We start from the raw sequence: 22311 nt of genomic DNA, 5'->3' as shown, positions 1-22311 counted from the left end.
ATTATTCAGATTTTGTATTTTTGTATATCTGCTTTGATGTTTTTTAAAGAAATCTGATCATTTCATATAAATATTCTAATTTATTGGGACTAAATCATTCACAATATCCTCTTGTAGGAAGGGTGCTTAATTTCTTGTTCTTTTCCTAGCTTATTGAGATGAAAGCTTAGATTCATTATTATTGCTATTGTTTCAAGCAGTCAACATTATTTTACATTTATTCACATATTTACCCTTGCTATTGCCCTTCATACCTTCCTGTAGTCAGGATTTCCATCTGGGGTCATTTTTTCTTTTTTTACTTTGAGAAATTTCTTTTAGCATTTCTTTTTTTTTTTTTTTTTTTTTTAAAGATTTTATTTATTTATTTGAGAGAGAGAGAATGAGAGAGAGCACATGAGGGGGGGAGGGTCAGAGGGAGAAGCAGACCCCCTGCCGAGCAGGGAGCCCGATGCGGGACTCGATCCAGGGACTCCAGGATCATGACCTGAGCCGAAGGCAGTCGCTTAACCAACTGAGCCACCCAGGCGCCCTTAGCATTTCTTATAGTAAGAAATGTTGGTAACAAATTCTCTCATCTTTTATATACTTGAAAGTATTTTTTTATTTTATCTTTATTTTTGAAGAAAATTATCACTAGATATAGAATTCCAAGTTGGCAGTTTTTTAGTTTTATTTTGCACTTAGGACTTTAACAATGTCACTCCATTGTCTTCTGGCTTCCATTATTTCTGTTGATATATCAAATGTTGCTCCTTCAATGGCAATGTGTTCCTCACCACCACTCTCCTAACCCTGGACACTTTTACAATTTTCTCTCTCTAGTCTAAAGAATTAGGGGACAGAATTCAAAACAACCAGAGACACAAGAAAGTAATGAGGAAATCCCTTAAAGGAGATAGCCAGAGAAGGGGCATCCTAAATCCTGCCCAGCCAAAGAGAAATGAACTGACCTAAGATTTGAACTGGTGGCTAAGAGACAATTTGCCTCCAACCAACTACTTGCCTGCCAAAACAGATATATCAACACTTTTTGGAGGAACATAGTCAAATCCAGAATCAGCACAACATAACATTTCCAATGTCTAAGATACAATCCCAGACTACTCAACAGAAATAATAATCAATAGAGACAGACCCTGAGATGACCCAGATGTTGGAATTAGCAAACAAGGATTTTAAAGCAGTTATCATAACTATTACCAATGATGCAAAGGAAAATATTCTTTGAGGAATAAAGGAAATCTCTGAAGAGAAGTAGAAATAATAAAACAGGATCAAATGGGAATTTTAGAATACCTAAAATTAAATATTCACCAGATAGGTTTAACAGAGAAATGGAGACTGAATCAAGCTGAAGGGAAATGATACCAGATGGAAAACTGGATTTTCAGAAAAGAAAGAAGAACATCAGAAATGGTAAATACCTGGGTATATATAACAGACAAAATGTCCTCTTAATTTCTTGGAAATATATATGACTATTTAAAGCAAAAATTAAAACATTGTTTTGTGGGGTTTATAATTATGTAGCTATAATACATGTGACAATTATAGCCTGAAGGCAGGATAAGAGATGAATAGACCCAAATTAATATATGTGCACTTAAAGCAATATTTGTTATAACCCAACCCAATGGGTTGGTTCTCCATAGGGAAAAGATACATAGCATATCCTAACAGCTATAGTCCACAAGGGGAGCTGAGCAAAAGCCAGGCTTGGGAGAGGAGGGTAATGATTTGAAAGGTTTCACTAATACTTCCCTTCAACTGTGGAACTCTGGCTAAGCTTGTGGTGAAACCTAAGCCTTACACAAAAGGTTCTAGTGGGAGTAGTAGGGACAAAATCCTATGAATCCAAACTAGCATTGGCATTATAAAAAGCATGAGTCAAAGAACAACATGTCAAGATTCATGTTAGCACGGTTATTTGTACCTGTATTAGTCACCTATTGCTGCACTTACACTACAGTGTTTGGGAGGTCCCTCAAATCACCCCCAGGTTCCATGATTCATTAGGAGGATTCACAGGACTCAGCATATAGTTGTACTCATTGCTACAATTTATTACAAAGCACAGTTAGCAAAGGTAAGAGGCACTTGAGGTGAAGTCCAGTAGAAACCAGGCTCAAGGTTCCAAGGGTCTTTTCTCAGGAGTCACATAGAATGCACTTAATTACCCCAGCAATGAGCTGTGACAACACATGTCAAATGTTGCCAAGCAGGGAAGGTCTCAGAGATGGAACCCTAGGTTTTTACTGGGACCTGGTCATGTAGGCAGTCTCTGCCTAGCACCTACCAAAATCCCAGACCCCCAGAAGAAAAGCAGGTTGCAGCATAAACTGAATTGTTTGCATAGTTTAGGCAGAATGAATCATTCTTAATCAGATAATGATAGCAACCAAATCCAAGTTCCCAGAAGCCAGCCAAGGGCCAACCTTGCAAGCAGGCCTTTTCAAGGTGAGCAGCTTAGGTCTGCTATGTTAACGCTTTTCTGTACAACTAAGTAACAAATGACTATAAAAGTCTCAGTTAGCTGTAGGGGTTGGCCATGCTAGGCTAGGCCAGACTTCAGGTTTTGTATTAGATTCAAGTCTGCTCCACAAATCTCCATAATTCCAGGAACTGTGGCTCCCTGCAGGCATGTTCTTCTCAAAGCAGGTAGCAGAAATAGAAGAGAACAAGCTAAATCACACAAACACTTTTAAGGTCTCTACTTACATCTCACCTCTTAACGTTCTATCAGCCAAAATAAGTCATACAGTTAAAACCAACACTAGTGGGGTGAGAAAATATCCTTCCTTCATCTACTCTAGTAGGGAGAACTGCAATGTCACATGGCAAAGGTTGTGAATGTACAAATTGCTTACAGAGAGGGATTAAATAATGGGGAAAAGTAATCTAATCTACCACAGTATCCTAGGGACCTCACGAAACTCAGAGGGCAAATGAAGTTGGAAGCATCACCTTATCACCTTTGAAAATGATATTTCTTGGTTTGTTCATACCCAAAAGGAAATATGCCTCAAGGAGACTTGAAGCTGACAAGAAAAAAACGTGCAATTTTTGTAATATGCTATGCAAGTTCTTTAGCAATATAATAATAGAAGCAATAAAGCTAACTTTAAGAAGTGCTTACCATGTCAAGAATGTCACATGCATTATTTTATTTAATCCCTGGTTGATACCATCATTATTCCCATTTTATAGATGAGGAACCAGAGGCCAAGAGGTTTGTCCAAGGTTATAAAGCTTGTAAGCGGTGAAGCCAGGGTTTGAATACAGGCTGCCTAGATCCAGAGCTTGTGCTTTTAACCATTATATTTTAAGTGCATGCCAGATTGCAAGGCTTCAGTATTGGACTACTAAAGTGTGCCAAAGTTGTGGAAGCACCACCAAATTTGCACATGATTCACATGGGCTCAGAAAGCTAAGGTTTAATTTGTCAAGAGAAGAAAATTTTTATCCTACTCAACAAAAATACCAAGAAAACCTGACTCTTTCTCATAGAAATATATCAACATACCACAGTTCAACTGTTTAATTTCAATGTTATTTAAATTCAAACATTTCTTGTCTTTGAAGAACTGCTACATGAATACATTTTATTGATCAAAATAACTTTTCAAAGTTTCTAGGCAACCTTGAATATCTACTTTCTAGACGAAAGTATCTGCTACATATACTGTCTCCTGTGACACTGTAAAGGCCACGTTTTCAGTGGAGAAAAATGATCACAAAAGGAAACAATCAGAAAAATCTTCCATTTTCATTAAACAAGTACATTCAATACTATGTTCAATAAATAACAATGAAGAAGTATCTCCTTTATGAAGCAAGAATTCTGTAATGCAAATATACATCCAGAATTTTTAGTCCCTCCCTCCATGGTTATGGGGAAGTGCACTTTAATTACCAGACATTCATTTCTCAGTTGTTTTCTGAGCTTAATAAATAATGAGAGTATTGTACTACTTACCAGAAATCACTAAGGACATAATGTTAAAAGGCATGTTTTCGCAATAAACAATGGTCTGCCAAGCATCTCATTTGAAGATGAGTAAAATGCTGTTGTAGGAGTTGAAGTCTTGGGTCTACCTGATAGAATGGAGTAAGAACCCACTGTGGGGAATTTAGAGGGTTACTAAAGACACAAAACATTACCTAGATGTACTCAGCCTATAAAACATGAGATATACACAAGAGGACATTTCTACCTTCGAAGAGTACCATTACCCAAATTAGGCTAAAAATCGGAAAGAAAAAGAAAAAAAAAAAAGGACATGGCCAAATGCCAACTATTTGATGACAAGTCTAGAAGAGTGTAGTGTGATACCTCAGTCCAAACATGAACAATGAGGAGATGCAGACTATATTTTTCTATGATGACCACAGCATTTGGAACTAAGGGATGGCTATTCAGTGACAGAGGAAAATGCTCAGGTCAAGTGTTTTGATTTTGTTTATAACAAATCCTCACTTTCTCTGCTAGTCTTCCAAGAGCTCTGCCACTCAGCCAAAAAGCATGATGACCCTGGCTTGTAAAAAATACAAAATCAGAGCTCCAAATGGATTTCTGAGATTCTCCAGAAGAGAGAACCATGATACAATGGAAAACAGGAACTGATGGCAGATTTCCACTTAAATTAAAGCCAAATTTAAAAATCTTTAATGGAAAAAGAATTTACTTAATTTATTAGGTATAAATTATTTATGTTATCACATCAAATTGTTCATATAATCTAATTTTAACATCAAAATTTTCCCCATGGGAAATATTTTAATATTCATAGAATAATTTTAATGAAATTAAAATTTCACTCTTAAGAATATTAATTACTATGTGAATCTTGTGTGGACTCAAGAGTAAAGGGCAAGGGGGAGCAAGATGGCAGAGGAGTAAGAGACCTGGATTTCATCTGGTCTCAGGAATTCAGCTGGATAGGGATCAAACCATTCTGAACACCCACGAACTCAACAGGAGATCGAAGAAAAGAATAGCAACAACTCTCTGAACAGAAAAGCGACCACTTTCTGGAAGGTAGGACATGCGGAGAAGTGAATCCGAGGCGATATTCGGGGGATAGACGGTGGGGGAGGGAGCCTCCGTCGGCCGCTTCTGGCAAGTGATAGAGCCAGGGAGCACAAAATCGGAACTTTTAGAAGTCTGCTCCACTGTGGGATGTCGCTCCAGTGGCTAAGCGGGGGGTGGAACCCTCATGGGACAGTGTGGTCTCAGGACCCTCGGGGTCACAGAAAGACCGGGGGTGCCTGAGTGCAGCAGAGCTCCCAGGTATCAGAGCGGGGAAGCCGGCTGCAGAGACGGAGCCGAGGCACGGGCTCTCAGCTCGGGGTTGCCATAAACCGTGATCCGCGGCACAGTCGGGCCGCTGGTGCTCCTCCAGCAGGGACCCAACAAGCGGCAGATCCGGGGAGACTCACCTTCCTCCCCCGGGAGGAGCGGCCCGGGAGCACACCGCTGGGATCTGCTGGGTTTGGAGACTCCACACCGAGTCAGGTGCCAGAGATAGAAACGCGCGGTCACAGGCGGGTGAGCACGGAGTGCGGCCGGAGACTGGGAGACGGGAGTGACTGGCGGCTTTTCTCTGGGGGCGCACTGAGGAGCGGGGCCCTGAGTTCTCGGCTCCTCCGGGGCGGAGATTGGGAGGCCACCATTTTCACTCTCGGCCTCCAAAGCTGTATGGAAAGCTTGCAGGGAACAAAAGCTCCGGAGAGCAAACCCGAGCAGCTTACTTAGCCCAAACCGGGCAAGGGCGGGGCAATTCCGCCTCCGGCAAAGACATTTGGGAACCACGGCAACAGGCCTCTCCCCCAGAAGATCAGCGAGAACAGCCAGCCAAGACCAAGTTTACCGATCAATGAGAACAGCAGAACTCCAGTGCTAGGGGAATACTGCACATAGAATTCATGGCTTTTTTACCATGATTCTTTAGTCTTTCAAAGTTAATTTTTCTTTTTCCCTTTTTCAAACAACATCTTATCAATCCCTTTTTTAAAAAACATTTTTATTTTTCATTTTTAGAGTCATATTCTATCCCTTCATAGTGGTTACCCTTATTTTTGGCACATATATATAAGTTGTTCTCTCTTTAAAATTTTGAGATACAGTTTCTTCTAACAGATCAAAATATACCCTAAATCTCTAGTGTATGGCTTTGTTCTACTCTCCTGCCTGATCACATTCTCTCCTTTTTTTTTTAAATCCTCTTCTTTCTTTTTTCAAACAACTTCTTATCAATTCCTTTTATAAAATTTTTTATAATTTTCATCTTTACAGTCATATTCCATCCCTTCTTCATATCAACCCTTATTTTTGTACATATATAAGTTTTTCTTTCTTTAAAATTTTGGGAGGCACTTTCTTCTAACAGACCAAAATACACCCAAAATCTAGTGTGTGCCACTGATCTATGCACCAGCCTGATCATATTTGATCATATTCTGTTTTTTTTTGTTTTGTTCTGTTTTTGTTTGTTTTTATCTTTTTCTTTTTCTTTTTCTTTTTTCTTTCTTTCCCTTTCTTTTCCCCTGGCTTCAGGTCTTTTCTGATTTGTTTAGAGTATATTTTCTGGGGACATTGTTACCCTGTTAGCATGTGTTCTCTCATTCATCTATTCTCCTCTGGACAAAATGACAAGATGGAAAAAATCACCTCAACAAAAAGAACAAGAGGTAGTACCACCTGCCAGGGACCTACTCAATACGGACATTAGTACGATGTCAGATCTAGAGTTCAGAATCATCACTTTAAAGATACTAGCTGAGCTTGAAAAAAGCATGGAAGTTATTAGAGAACCCCTTTCTGGAGAAATGAAAGAACTAAAATCTAACCAAGTCGAAATCAAAAAGGCTATTAATGAGGTGCAATCAAAAATGGGGGCACCAACTGCTAGGATAAATGAGGCAGAAGAAAGAATCAGTGAGATAGAAGACCAAATGATGGAAAATAAAGAAGCTGAGAAAAAGAGAGATAAACAACTACTGGATCACGAGGGCAGAACTTGAGAGATAAGCGATACGATAAGACAAAACAACATTAGAATAATTGGGATCCCAGAAGAAGAAGAAAGAGAGAGGGGGGCAGAAGGTATATTGGAGCAAATTATAGCAGAGAACTTCCCTAATTTGGGGAAGGAAACAGGCATCAAAATCCAGGAGGCACACAGGACCCCTCTCAAAATTAATAAAAATAGGTCAACTCCCCGACATCTAATAGTAAAACTTACAAGTCTCAGAGACAAAGAGAAAATCCTGAAAGCAGCTCGGGAGAAGAGATCTGTAACCTATAAAGGTAGAACATTAGATTGGCAACAGACCTATCCACAGAGACCTGGCAGGCCAGAAAGGACTGGCAGGATATATTCAGAGCCCTAAACGAGAAAAATATGCAGCCAAGAATACTATATCCAGCTAGGCTGTCATTGAAAATAGAAGGAGAGATAAAAAGCTTCCAGGACAAACAAAAACTAAAGGAATTTGCAAACACGAAACCAGCCCTACAAGAAATACTGAAAGGGGTCCTCTAAGCAAAGAGAGAGCCTAAAAGCAACATAGACCAGAAAGGAACACAAACAATATACAGTAACAGTCACCTTACAGGCAATACAATGGCACTAAATGCCTATCTTTCAATAGTTACCCTGAATGTAAATGGGCTAAATGCCCCAATCAAAAGACACAGGCTATCAGATTGGATTAAAAAACAAGACCCATCGATATGCTGTCTGCAAGAGACTCATTTTAGACCCAAAGACACCACAGATTGAAAGTGAGGGGGTGGAAAACCATTTACTATGCTAATGGACACCAAAAGAAAGCTGGGGTGGCAATCCTTATATCAGACAAATTAGATTTTAAACCAAAGACTGTAATAAGAGATGAGGAAGGACACTATATCCTACTTAAAGGGTCTACCCAATGAGAAGATCTAACAATTGTAAATATCTATGCCCCTAACATGGGAGCAGCCAATTATATACGGCAATTAATAACAAAAGCAAAGAAACACATTGACAACAATACAATAATAGTGGGGGACTTTAACACCCCCTCACTGAAATGGACAGATCATCTAAGCAAAAGATCAACAAGGAAATAAAGACTTTAAATGACACACTGGACCAAACGGACTTCACAGACATATTCAGAACATTCCATCCCAAAGCGACGGAATACACATTCTTCTCTAGTGCCCATGGAACATTCTCCAGAATAGATCACATCCTAGGTCACAAATCAGGTCTCAACCGGTACCAAAAGATTGGGATCATTCCCTGCCTATTTTCAGACCACAATGCTTTGAAACTAGAATTCAATCACAAGAGGAAAGTCGGAAAGAACTCAAATACATGGAGGCTAAAGAGCATCGTACTAAAGAATGAATGGGTCAACCAGGAAATTAAAGAAGAATTAAAAAAATTCATGGAAACCAATGAAAATGAACACACAACTGTTCAAAATCTTTGGGATGCAGCAAAGGCAGTCCTAAGAGGAAAGTATATAGCAATACAAGCCTTTCTCAAGAAACAAGAAAGGTCTCAAGTACACAACCCAACCCTACACCTAAAGGAGCTGGAGAAAGAACAGCAAATAAAGCCTAAACCCAGCAGGAGAAGAGAAATAATAAAGATCAGAGCAGAAATCAATGAAATAGAAACCAAAAGAACAGTAGAACAGATCAACGAAACTAGGAGCTGGTTCTTTGAAAGAATTAACAAGATTGATAAACCCCTGGCCAGACTTATCAAAAAGAAAAGAGAAAGGACCCAAATCAACAAAATCATGAATGAAAGAGGAGAAATCACAACCAACACCAAAGAAATATAAACAATTATAAGAACATATTATGAGCAACTATATGCCAGCAAATTAGATAACCTGGAAGAAACGGATGCATTCCTAGAGATGTATCAACTACCAAAACTGAACCAGGAAGAAATAGAAAACCTGAACAGACCTATAACCACTAAGGAAATTGAAGCAGTCATCAGAAATCTCCCAACAAACAAAAGCCCAGGGCCAGATGGCTTCCTAGGGGAATTCTACCAAACATTTAAAGAAGAATTAATACCTATTCTTCTGAAACTGTTCCGAAAAATAGAAATGGAAGGAAAACTTCCAAACTAGTTTTATGAGGCCACCATTACCTTGATCCCAAAACCAGACAAAGACCCCATCGAAAAGGAGAATTACATAGTAATCAACATAGTATTAGAAGTCCTAGCCACAGCAATCAGACAACAAAAAGAAATGAAAGGCATCCAAATCGGCAAAGAAGAAGTCAAACTCTCACTGTTTGTAGATGATATGATACTTTATGTGGAAAACCCCAAAGACTCCACCCCAAAACTGCTAGAACTGTAAAGTGGCAGGATAGAAAATCAATGCACAGAAGTCAGTGGCATTCCTATACACCAACAACAAGACAGAAGAAAGAGAAATTAAGGAGTATATCCCGTTTACAATTGCACCCAAAACCATAAGATACCTAAGAATAAATCTAACCAAAGAGGCAAAGGATCTGTACTCAGAAAACTATAAAATACTCATGAAACAAATTGAGGAAGACACAAAGAAATGGAAAAACATTCCATGCTTAAGGATTGGAAGAACAAATATTGTGAAGATGTCAATGCTACCTAGAGCAATCTACACATTCAATGCAATCCCCATCAAAATACCATCCACTTTTTTCAAAGAAATGGAACAAATAATCCTAAAATTTGTATGGAACCAGAAAAGACCCCGGATAGCCAGAGGAATGTTGAAAAAGAAAAGCAAAGCTGGCGGCATCACAATTCCGGACTTCCAGCTCTATTACAAAGCTGTCATCATCAAGACAGTATTGTACTGGCACAAAAACAGACATATAGATCAATGGAACAGAATAGAGAGCCCAGAAATGGACCCTCAACTCTATGGTCAACTCATCTTTGACAAAGCAGGAAAGAATGTCCATTGGAAAAAAGACAGTCTCTTCAACAAATGGTGTTGGGAAAATTGGACAGCCACATGCAGAAGAATGAAACTGGACCATTTCCTTACACCACACACAAAAATAGACTCGAAATGGTTGAAAGACCTCAATGTGAGACAGGAGTCCATCAAATTCTAAAGGAGAACGCAGGCAGCAACCTCTTCGACCTCAGCCGCAGCAACTTCTTCCTAGAAACATTGCCAAAGGCAAGGGAAGCAAGGGCAAAAATGAACTATTGGGACTTCATCAAGATAAAAAGCTTTTGCACAGCAAAAGAAACAGTCAACAAAACCAAAAGACAACCGACAGAATGGGAGAAGATATTTGCAAATGACCTATCAGATAAAGGGCTAGTATCCAAAATCTATAAAGAACTTATCAAACTCAACACCCAAAGAACAAAGAATCCAATCAAGAAATGGGCAGAAGACATGAACAGACATTTTTCCAAAGAAGACATCCAAATGGCCAATAGACACATGAAAAAGTGCTCAACATCGCTCGGCATCAGGGAAATCCAAATCAAAACCTTAATGAGATACCACCTCACACCAGTCAGAATGGCTAAAATTAACAAGTCAGGAAACGACAGATGTTGGCGGGGATACAGAGAAAGGGGAACCCTCCTACACTGTAGGTGGGAATGAGAGCTGGTGCAGCCACTCTGAAAACAGTATGGAGGTTCCTCAAAAAGTTGAAAATAGAGTTACCATACGATCCAGCAATTGCACTACTGGGTATTTACCCCAAAGATACAAATGTAGGGATCCGAAGGGGTACGTGCACCCCGATGTTTATAGCAGCAATGTCCACAATAGCCAAACTGTGGAAAGAGCCAAGATGTCCATTGACAGATGAATGGATAAAGAAGATGTGGTATATATATACAATGGAATATTATGCAGCCATCAAAAGGAATGAGATCTTGCCATTTGCAATGACGTGGATGGAACTGGAGGGTGTTATGCTGAGCGAAATAAATCAGAGAAAGACATGTATCATATGACCTCACTGATATGAGGAATTTTTAATCTCAGGAAACAAACTGAGGGTTGCTGGAGTGGGGGGTGGGGTGGGAGGGATGGGGTGGCTGGGTGATAGACACTGGGGAGGGTATGTGCTATGGTGAGCACTGTGAATTGTGCAAAACTGTTGAATCACAGATCTGTACCTCTGAAACAAATAATGCAATATATGTTAAGAAAAAAAAAAAAGAAGAAGATAGCAGGAGGGCAAGAATGAAGGGGGGGAAATCGGAGGGGGAGACGAACCATGAGAGATGATGGACTCTGAAAAACAAACTGAAGGTTCTAGAGGGGAGGGGGGAGGGAGGATGGGTTAGCCTGGTGATGGGTATTAAAGAGGGCACGTTCTGCATGGAGCACTGGGTGTTATGCACAAACAATGAATCATGGAAACTACATCAAAAACTAATGATGTAATGTATGGTGATTAACACAACAATTAAAAAAGTGCCTTTGTGCAACAACTCAAAAAATAAAAAAATCAGAGTTAAAAAAAAAAGAGAAAATGGAAAGCTCTATTTTCAGTTATCACTTGAGAACTTTATACTCCACTATTTACTGTTGCTAATGAAGATTTGAAAGAAAAGAAGTAATTTCTTAGCACAAGAAATATTTCAAAATAGCTGAGTCATTAAATGTTAAACTTATTATCTAGACATTTGCTATCAAGTAGATGAAGAAGTTCTCAACCAGTAAGTCAAAATCAACCAGTAGATCACTCTACCAAGTCTCTTTCTGCAGGTTTCTGATGGCCTTGTTAGCATGGGAGGGGCAGGCAGCAAAGCACCTTCCTGGGCGCAGCTCAGAACCGACCCTCTCAGGCCTGAGCAGCACTCTGCCTACGCTACGCCTCAGAGAGCCAGAAAGTAACAGCTCCTCACGGGGTCGGGGCTGCCCTGAGGTGAACACAGCCCCCACTGGCAGGACACTAAATTATTAAAAAAGAATTCAAATATGTTCACTAGATTTCAAGATAAGGAATATCTTGAGATGGGGTGCCTGGGTGGCTCAGTCGTTAAGCGTCTGCCTTCGGCTCAGGTCATGATCCCAGGGTCCTGGGATCGAGCCCCACATCGGGCTCCCTGCTCAGCGGGGAGCCTGCTTCTCCCTCTCCCACTTCCCCTGCTTGTGTTCCCCCTTTCACTGTCTCTCTCTCTGTCAAATAAACAAATAAAATCTTAAAAAAAAAAAAAAAGAAATATCTTGAGATATTTCAAGATATTCAAGAGAACGAACCCACAGAAAATTTTTCCATAAACATAGAAACAAAAGAAAAAACAGTTTGGGTACATTGCTAGGATATCTGGTTAGTAGAACACTGTCTGGAATTAATCAAATGTTACTGAATTATATTCACCAAAAAGAATAAAGCTCTTTTAGATCTAATAAGGCAAAATGATAAACCTATATAAATAGTTTTAGTTATCATAAAATTGCAAACAAATAACTGGATAATGTAAAAAATCTTTTCCTAGATAACACATAAAATCATTCCAAGTTGTATAGCCTGGTAAAGCACAAAATTATTAACTTTGACCCATGGGCCAAATATCACACACCATCTGTTTTTGTAAATAAAGTTTCGTTGGTACATGGCCATGCTCATTCATTTGCTGTCTATGCCTATTTTCATACTGTCACATCAGAGGTGAGAAGTTGTGACACAGACTATTAGGACCCACAAAGCCTAAAATATTTACTCTCTGTTCCTTTATGGGAAAAGTTTGCAGACCCCTGCCCGACATAATCATAGATCTTAGAATAAACATGTAGGCTACCCTGCTAAATCACAATAGCATTAAGAGAGGTGAGAACTTTACTTGCTTTGTCATGTAGGTCCTTCCTTACAGACCAAAAACAAAAAAAGACAGAGTTGCAAAAGTTGTTCCAAGTGTTGTGAAAATATTTTACAGTTTGAAGAAATGGAACAATTGTTCTTCCTACTTGTTCTGTTGGTCCCTCCTACCTGTTTCTCCTCCTCTTCATCTGAGGTGCTACTGATATCCTGGACATTTCCACTGGGGCTGCCGGGTTGGTAATCTTTCAACTTCTCTTGAATGGACCAGTTGTCCTTTTGATCTGTTGTATTTTCCTCATCACTCTCTGGGTTATTTTTCCATTCCTTCATCATTTCTAACACATTGGTTGGTCTTGCTGAAGAAAGCGTATTGCCCTAATATTAACAATGAATTTTTGGTGTTAGAAACAGTTTAGAAAATTGAAAAGATTTTTACAACTTCGAGTAATACATCTTCCTAAATTCAGTAAGTCACTTGGAAAAACTAAAATGCTGAATAAACAGCAAAACTTCTGTTGCCCTTTGGAGCATCCTCCCTGTGCTGATATGGCTCATGCCTCTTGACTGAGATCATGTGCAACAGGTTAGGGTTTGGGGGGAAATATTAGGGTTTGAAAGAACAATGCAACATGCTCATGCAAAGGACACTAGACGTGGGAATTCCCTGGAATCCGAAGACCCCCTTATAGAGCGACTCTTAGAAAACTAACAGGGAAGCAGAAAGAAGGAAAAAAGTTGCCCCCAGTCTGGTGGGCCCAACACTAAGGGCAAGCTTATATAACATCAAAATCTCCAGGTAGGAAAGCTAAACTCATTAAGTAGTTAAACACTGTGTCCAAGAAGAGAGATGTTTGATTTGAAAGTTTTTTAGTTGACTGGAAGATTTAAATATAAAGTGGCCATGATTATAACTGATTCAGCACACTGCTTTAATCCCAAATGTGACCATACCAAACCAAAATTGACTGTTTTATATTAATAATGTTTTTCTCAAAAATAATATTCCACTTAATGCCAAGAAATACATGAATGCAGTCTCAAATGGCTCCTGAGAGAGTAGGTATGCTTTAAATATTTTTGCTCCTAGGAACACAGACTAGTAGAGAAGGTTTAGACAAGTTTAGATCACATTTAGATTAAAATGGGAAATACAAGTGTGGGCACAGCTATGAAGTGATTCTATGTTAATTTGGTATGTGGGTGGATTGAAGCATTAAGCATCAGTGACGCAGAATACTATGAAACGGAGCACTTTAAGGGTAGACATCTGAGTACACTGTTGAGGATTTGTAGAGTTTAACATATTTGTGGTTAAAGACATAGACACACATTAAGTATAGAACGGTAATAACTGAGGATCATTATGCAACTAATTCCTCGTGGTTCTTCTATTTCATCCTGTTTTAAGAAGTTCTATATTCTTACTACTTTCATAGCATCCTGCTTTTGGTTACATCTACCCATAGCATCCTCTACCCATTCACTCCCAAAATGCCCTTACCATGCCTTCTGCCAACCCACAGCCTACATTTCCTCCAAGGCTCAATTTGAGAGTCATCTCTGTCAAGCATGCCAGAACTTTAAAAAATGTTGTCAACTTAAACTCAGATGAAATATAGACTGAGTCTTGAGACCATAAAAGAGTTGGAATTGTCTAGAATAGTAGAGTCTCTGATCACTCATCTGAAAGAGTTCTGACCTCCAGGGCTCTGCCAATAGCCCTGTTTGATCCTTATGATCCATCTAGCCTCTATTACAACTTTCTGGTTTCATCCTGACCTTTGTCCCTAATTTTCATGTAATCACAATATCCTTTCTTCTAGGCATGTTGTAGAATTCTGTTCTCTATATCTTTTGGGATATGACTATGTGACTTTTTTGGCCAGTGAAATGTTATTGGAAATAGTATATATCATTTCTGGGTGGAAACTATAAGAGATAGCGTGTAATTTATCATGTTCCCTATCCCTACCTTCGTAACTATAGAAGCACAGAGATGGAGCCTCCCTCAGCCTGGGTCCCTGAGTGAGGACAAAGTAAAACGAAGCCTCCTCCCCTCCTCCCAGCCAATCTGTGCCATGGCATCGAGACCACTGAGATTTGGGGGTCATTTGTTACCACAGCATAATTTAGCCTATCCTGATATAAATAGCAAATTAAACATTTGCATTCTGTAAGTCACTTCCAAAAAGCCCTTAAAAAGAGTGAGCCCAATGTAAAACCAGCATACCCAACAAAACTGTAATTGCTACAGAAATCCTATCCCATTAGTACCCTGTGACAGCCCATTTGTTTAGTCAGTCCTTGCTTTGCACAGTGCTGATATGCATGAATTTCAGTCATCATGACTTAGTTACAAATAATCTCAGTCCCCCAATAACATAGTTCAAATTTCAGTCACCATGGTATGTTAACAATAATTACATCAACTTCGAAGTTCACTGCTAGCTCTTCCAGCCACAATCACCATGTAAATTACAGATGTGCAATGTGATCAGTGACGAGTCATGTCACTTCTTTCATGGTCTGTTGGTGACGGGACACTGGGCATCCGCTACTCAGTTCACACACAGACAGCAAAGTATGCAGTCGTGTTGCCTCCTTGCCTCCCCAGGAATCTGCCAGCTAAGATGAAAGTGCATCAAGTAGATGAAAAGTGATCATGCTGGAAGTGAAATCTGAATCAAATGTCAATGGAGTAACAGAAGAAGTAGCTGACCTTGGAAACTGCCACTGCCACCGTTTGAGAGAACCTAGATATGCAACCAAAGGAACCTGGTGAAGGCAAACTTATGAACAGAAATGAGAGGAAAGTGGTGTGCAGAAAGGACAGAGGTGCCCCGGAGAAAGTGATGCCCGCAAAGAAGGTATCATTTAAAGGATTTTCAGAGATAATTCATGACATTGAAAGCACAAAGGATAAGATGTTGTAAGTTGATCCAAACTTAGAGAACAGTATTAGAACTCACTGAAGTATAAAAAAAGATGCTCCCCTCTGTATTGTAAGTTACAGGACAAGGAGAAGAAGGTAAGCACTGTTTAAACTGATTTTGATAAGTTTTTCTGAAAAAAATAAGACACTTTAGTTCTTAATATTTCTAATGTTTTAAATTACAATGCACTAAGAAAAATCAGTTTTCCTTTTGTTTCATTTTCCAAGTATTAGAACCAACAGTTAGTTTTTATTATTTAACAAAAATTTTTAAAGGGCATGGAACAATAGTAATTTTCCCCAATAATTATTAAGATCCTTTTGCAGTTTCAACCTGCATTGTTATTTTTATGGTCCTGCGCTACTATACAAAGCAAGGATTCCCTGTATTATCTTGAATCTGCATCTCTAGCAATCTTTCAAATGCTCATAATACACGTAAGAGCTTGATGACTGATACTCTATATGCCTAAAGTAGAGTGCCTTTGTACTCAAAGAAATGACCCTATTTCTCATTCCACAGAGATTGTGAAGAAGAGAAAGGATTCAGAATAGGACATTATCCCCTCAGAAACACCCTACTATTTGGAAATCTTTAACTCTTTGCTTCCTACATTCATGTGTGATATCAAACAGGGCACAAAGTCTAAAGTCCAGTCAATAACTTACTAGACTACCCCCTTCTTGCTTGCTAGCAGCTGGAGGAGGAATTGTATCAAATGCTTGGACAGACCTATGAATAAGTGGGCCAGGGCTATGTGTCATGAGCCTTCTAGGTTCAACAGAAATTACAAATGAACCAACCAACAAACAAAAATGGGCAGAATTATTAGGGCAGACACTGTAAAGTGTATGTCATTTCACTATCAGGACGCTAACCTCTGAATTCCTTTTACTGGCTGTAATCAGAGTCAGATACTGAACTTATCAACTGTGAAGTAGTAAATGGCAAGAAGGCAGCAGTAACAGGTCAATAATCTGAGGTTTTCAAAAGTAGAACACCAACATTCTGGTTACTAAACTTCTACTTGGTTAACTAACAGAGGGTTGAGACTATTTTATTTTGAAAAATGGAAAAATGAATACTCATGGAGAAGAAGCATTGGCAAATACTAAGATTTGATTTAATACCTTAGTATTAAGTGGAGACCAAAATTGGAGATCTAAACATATGTCCCTATCTAACATACTTTGCCTGTTCAAGGACTGTGACTATCAGTATTTTATAAACAGTAAGTATTTAATGAGTAGTTTTGAATGAATGAATGAATGAACGAATGATATTTATGAGCTGGGGTGAGGTGGTATGAAACATAAAATTAGCAAAGCTAGGGGCACCTGGGTGGCTCAGCTGGTTAAGCATCTGCCTTTGGCTCAGGTCATGATCCCGGGAGTCCTGGGATTGAGTCCCATGTGGGCTCCCTGCTCAGCGGGGAGCCTGCTTCTCCCTCTCCCTCTGCCCTTCCCCCTGCTTGTGCTTTCTCTCGCTCGCTCTTTCTCTTTGTCAAATAAATAAATAAAATCTTTTTTAAAAAATGGCAAAGCTAAAAGGAAACATTCTAGGTCTTTAGCTTCTGGTCATCATTTCCACTTTTTGTAAATAGCCAGAACTCTTTATTTTGTAATATTCCTAAGTTGTTTTTTTTTTTTTTTTTTTTTACTTAAGTATAGTTGACACCTAGGAATAAAATTTTTTTCAATAGGAAAATGGAATAATCACTTTATAAAAAAAACGTAAAAAGCTGCTCAACTTCACAAAGTTAACAAAACCCAAATCAAAACAATGAGATGCCAATCTTCACTTAATAGATGGACATAACTTTAAGTTTTGTAATACTCTGTGTTGGTGAGGGTGTGGGCAAACAGGCTTTCTCACTTACTGGCTTTTTATGGGAGGGCAAATTAGCAATAACCTATCAAAATGTATAATGCACCTCCTCTCTGACCAGTAAGTCCACTGTTAAGAATTCACCTGATAGCACAGCATGCAAACATATATTTATAAGAACATTTGTTGTACCACTGCTATAATAGAAATAATCTGAAACAATTTACATGTTCCATATTCATAGGGGACTACTTAGAAAATAATAGTGTATCCATAATTTGGGATCCAATGCTGCTTTTTAAAAAATAAAGAAATCTTTCCAAGATACATTAGGTAGAAAAGAACAGCTTGCATAATATGAACCCGCTTGTGTAAGGTATATACATAAAAATGCATAGAATTACTTTTGAAAGAATGCATAGAGACTTAACAAAGGCTATCTTTAGTGTGAGGGAATGAGGGGATGGAGGAAGAAAAGTTATTCTTCCTTTTTTGTTTACCATTTAAATCACTTACCAGGGTAATCTCAGCTATTACCTTTATATGACTAGTAATTAATGTACATTACAGTAGGAAAAGAAACAATGTAAGTTGCAGATACCCACATGAACTGGTGGCACCCGGTAAAACCGCCAAACTCACCCTACCGGGCCTCAGTGAGTGCTCGGCAGCAGCATATCAAGGTAATAATGACCACTGAAATAAGCAACTGCATGCTTTAAAAATATTCCTAAAAGTCGTCTCGGTGATTTTCTTTGATAAGTGTAGCAACTATATGAGTATACAAGGTTAGTGTTGATATTCCTATTCTTCAGGGGGAAGCAGCCTGAGAAATTTAGTAATTTACCCCATTACAGAAGTGAATTTCCAATTGCCTGCCAAGAATTTCTAGCTAGAGGTGTTTGTGGAGACTTCTCTACTGCACCGTATATTCGAAAGTTGCTAAGACAGATCTTAAAAGCTCCCATCAAAAGATAAAAAATTGTAAGCATGTGAGCTGATGGATGTTTTAACTAAACTAATTGTGGTAATCATTTCACAATATATACATATGTCAAACCATTATGTTGTACACCTGAAATTTATATAATGTTATATATCCATTATATCTCAATAAAGCTGGAAAAATAAAAACAAACTCAATATATTCAAACCAACATTTTTCAAACTGTGTACACCTGGCTGTACATGAAGACTTTCAAAGGGATATGTGGGCAAGGATAGAGTTTGCAGGGAATCCATTTCAAGACCCCCAATTTCCAATGATCTATTCTTTTTCAAAAGCCACCTCCTTGAGCAAGGATTTGCAGTAATCCTTTCCATGTTCTTTTCCGTAAGTCAGCTTCTCCCATTTCTTGTTATTGTATATATATTTATTTGTGTGTCACAGAATGCTCATTTATCTAAAATAATGAACTCCTACAAATCAATAAGTAAAAGACATAAAACCAAATAGAAAAAATGAGGGGGAAAAAAGACCTGAACAGGTGTTTCACAAAAGAAGATAAACAAAAGACCAATAAACATAAATAAAGGTGACCAATTTCATTTGTCATTCAGGAAATACAGATTAAAACCACAATGAGATGCTATTACATATCTACCAGAGTATCTAAAAAAATATCGACAATTATAAGCATTGGAGAAGATGGGGAGCAAAACTAGAACTCACACATTGCTGGTGAATGGTCCAATCACTCTGGAAAAGGGAACAATGGAACTTTCTGATTGGGGACAGAAATGTTCCATATTTTGTTCTGGCTGGTAGTTACACAAATATATACATATATAAAGATTCATCAGGCTATATACTTAAAATCAGTGTATTTTAGAGTGAGCAGATTATATCTTAACAAAACTATGATGAGTTTAAAGATAAATTTCATTGCTTCATAGATATTACTACATGTAATTTAATCACTCAGACTGCTATATAATATTCCATTGTTAGACCATACCACAATCTATTCATTTAAGTCTTTTTCAATGTTTTCCAATAAAATTTCCTAACTTTACCCAAAGAGGTCTTAGGAATCTTATGTTAGATTTATTCCTGGATATTCTATATTCTTGGATACTGCTTTACATGTCTTCATTTTTATTACATTTTCTATTGTTGGTTGCTTGTGAATAGAAATGTAATTGAACTTTATATACCAATCTTTTTTTCCAGCTTTACTGAGATGTAATTGACATGTAACAACACTGTGTAAGTTTAAGGTGTATATGTGTTGATTTGATACACTTCTATACTGATATACTGCTGACCCTTGAACAATATGGGTTTCAACTGTGTGGGTTTACTTATATGCAGATTTTTTTTGGTAAATACAGTAGGTTATTGTAAATGTATTTACTCTTTATGATTTTCTCAATAACATTTTCTTTTCTCTCACTTACTTTATTATAAAAATATAGTATATAGTACATATAACATAAACATATGTGTTAATTGACTGTTCATGTCATCAGCAAGACTTTAGTCAACAGTCTGATATTAGTAGTTAAGTTTCTGGGGAGTCAACTGCACAGGAGGAAAGTACCCCTTATCTCCATGTTGTTCAAGGGTTAACTATATATCAGTAATAAATCCAGCTATCTTACTCAGCTTTCCTATTATTTCAAATAATGTGTCTAATAATTTGTATATTATGATAAATAATAAAAGTTTTATTTCTGCTTTCCAATTCCCATGCCTTTAATATCTTTTCTTTGTCTCAAGTTAACTAAAAACCACAATCTTGGAAAAAAATATTGAAAGCTGACTTCCTTGACTACTGCTTTATTTTAAAGGAAGTTCTCGTATTTCCTATTTAGAATGATATTTGCTACAATCTTTTATATCAGGTTAGAGAAGTTTCCTTTTATTTCTAATTAAATTGTGAATGTATGTTGAGTCTTGTAAGTATTTCCTTTGAAATGATCATATGCTTTTTCTCCTTTAATATGTTAATGTGGGAATTTATATTTATAGCTGTTTTTCTGAAATTAAACCATCATTGTATACTGAGCAAAAATCCAACTTGGTCATGATTATTATCTTTTCATATACACAATTGGATCCAATTTGCTAATATTTTGTTTAAGGTTTCATATCTATATTAATAAGTGAAATGGATCATTTTCCTTTTTCATAGGTTTAGTTTCCTTTGGTCTAGTTTTGTTATACTACAGTATACAGAGTTATACTAGACTTTTTGAAGAAGTAAAGAAAAATTCCCTCTTGTTGGGGGTGGGAGGTGAGTTACAAATTTGAGATGAAAGTCTTGTAGGACTAATCTGTAAAATCATCTGAATTTTAAGCCTGGTGTTTTCCTTATGGAAGATTTTATTTTTATTTAATATATATAACTTTTATTGAATATATATATATATAAAGTTTTAAATTTTAATTCTAGTGTAGTTAACATACAGTGTTATATTAGTTTCAGGTATACAATACGTGATTCAACACTTCAATACATCATTCGGTGCTCATCATGCTCATCTTAATACCCATCATCTTCCTTATGGAAGATTTTAAACTACTACTTCAATTTCTTTAATAACTATAGGACCATTCAAGTTTTCTATTTATTCTTGAGACAGTTTTATGAAGCTGTAAAATTTTTCTGGAACGAGAAATTTTGTCCATTTGGCCAAAGTTTTCAGATTTATTAGTATACAGTGTTGGTAGGATTCCCTTGTCTTTTAAATTTCTTATCTTTTAAATCACAATCCTTTTTCTGTGCTTTACCTGTGGCTGAATTCTCTTTTTCATATGTAATATCTACTTTTTGTCTTCTCTTTTTCTTTCTCAATTACTTTTGCCAAAGTTTTCTCTATTTGTTGGTCTTTCAGAAGACGCAAATGTTCTTGTTATCTTTTCTCCTCTACCTTCGCTTTCTATTTACTTTATTTTCACTTATTTTTTTCCCCTATTACTTTATTTGGGTATATTCCACTGGATTTTTTTCCATGCATTTTAAGTTGGATAGTAGTTTATTAATTTTTAGCCTTTCTTCTTTTCTAATATAAATATTTTAGGCTACAAACTTCTGCCAAAACAAACTTTTCAGCATCCTACAAGTTTTGACATGATGTATTTTCATTGTCATTCAGTTCTAAGGATTTCATTTTTTCTCGTTAGTATTTATTCTTAACCCAGGACTTCTCTAGAAGCATGTGATGTGATTTCCAAACACACGCAGATATTTAATCTAACTGCTATTGACTTCTGACGCGTGTTTGCATATTGTTAGAGAACGTGATCTGTGAGGAATTCATCGAGGCTTGCTTGCTTCATGGATTAGTATAAGAGCAATTTTGATAAATGTTCCACATGGGCTTAAGAAAACTATATGTTCTCTAATTGTTGGGTGCAGAATTGTTTATGTGTCCACTAGGATAAGCTTGTTGATTGTGTTGTTAAAATCTCTGTAACTGTTTTTGTTTCCATTTGCTTTACATTATCAGTAATTGAGAGAAGTGCATTAAAATCTCCCACTATGATGAATTTGCCAATTTTTCCATGTACTTTTGTCAACTTCTGATACATTGTTTTTCAAGTTACTTTATTAATTGCATACATGTTTAAAATAACATGTATTAGTTGCATACATGGTTCAGTTGAATTTTTATCATAATAAAGTGACCTTCTTTATCTCTAGTAATGATTTGTTCTGTGTAAAGGTGTGTTAAGGTATTAACTGGTATTTATTCAGTTACACAGGCTTTAATTTAGTGACACAG

At 37.4% G+C, this 22311-nt stretch overlaps 1 protein-coding gene across 2 annotated transcripts in view; it reads right to left on the bottom strand.

Annotated features, from left to right (window-relative positions):
- STK33 (serine/threonine kinase 33) overlaps positions 1–22311 on the bottom strand; it is a 68270-nt gene that overhangs the window by 7937 nt on the left and 38022 nt on the right. Inside the window, exon 11 of one of the 2 annotated variants that reach the window (XM_032427375.1) lies at positions 12989–13195. The exons of the other annotated variant lie outside the window; for it this stretch is intronic. Within the exon in view, the coding sequence (XP_032283266.1) occupies positions 12989–13195 (207 nt within the window). The remainder of the gene's footprint in view (positions 1–12988; positions 13196–22311) is intronic. 2 annotated transcript variants of the gene reach the window in all.

This window comes from Phoca vitulina, unplaced genomic scaffold (genome assembly GCF_004348235.1).
Source record: "Phoca vitulina isolate PV1807 unplaced genomic scaffold, GSC_HSeal_1.0 scaffold36, whole genome shotgun sequence".
NCBI classification, from domain to species: Eukaryota; Metazoa; Chordata; class Mammalia; order Carnivora; family Phocidae; genus Phoca; species Phoca vitulina.
Note: the sequence above shows the minus strand (reverse complement) of the source record. Positions and strands in the feature narration are given on the sequence as shown.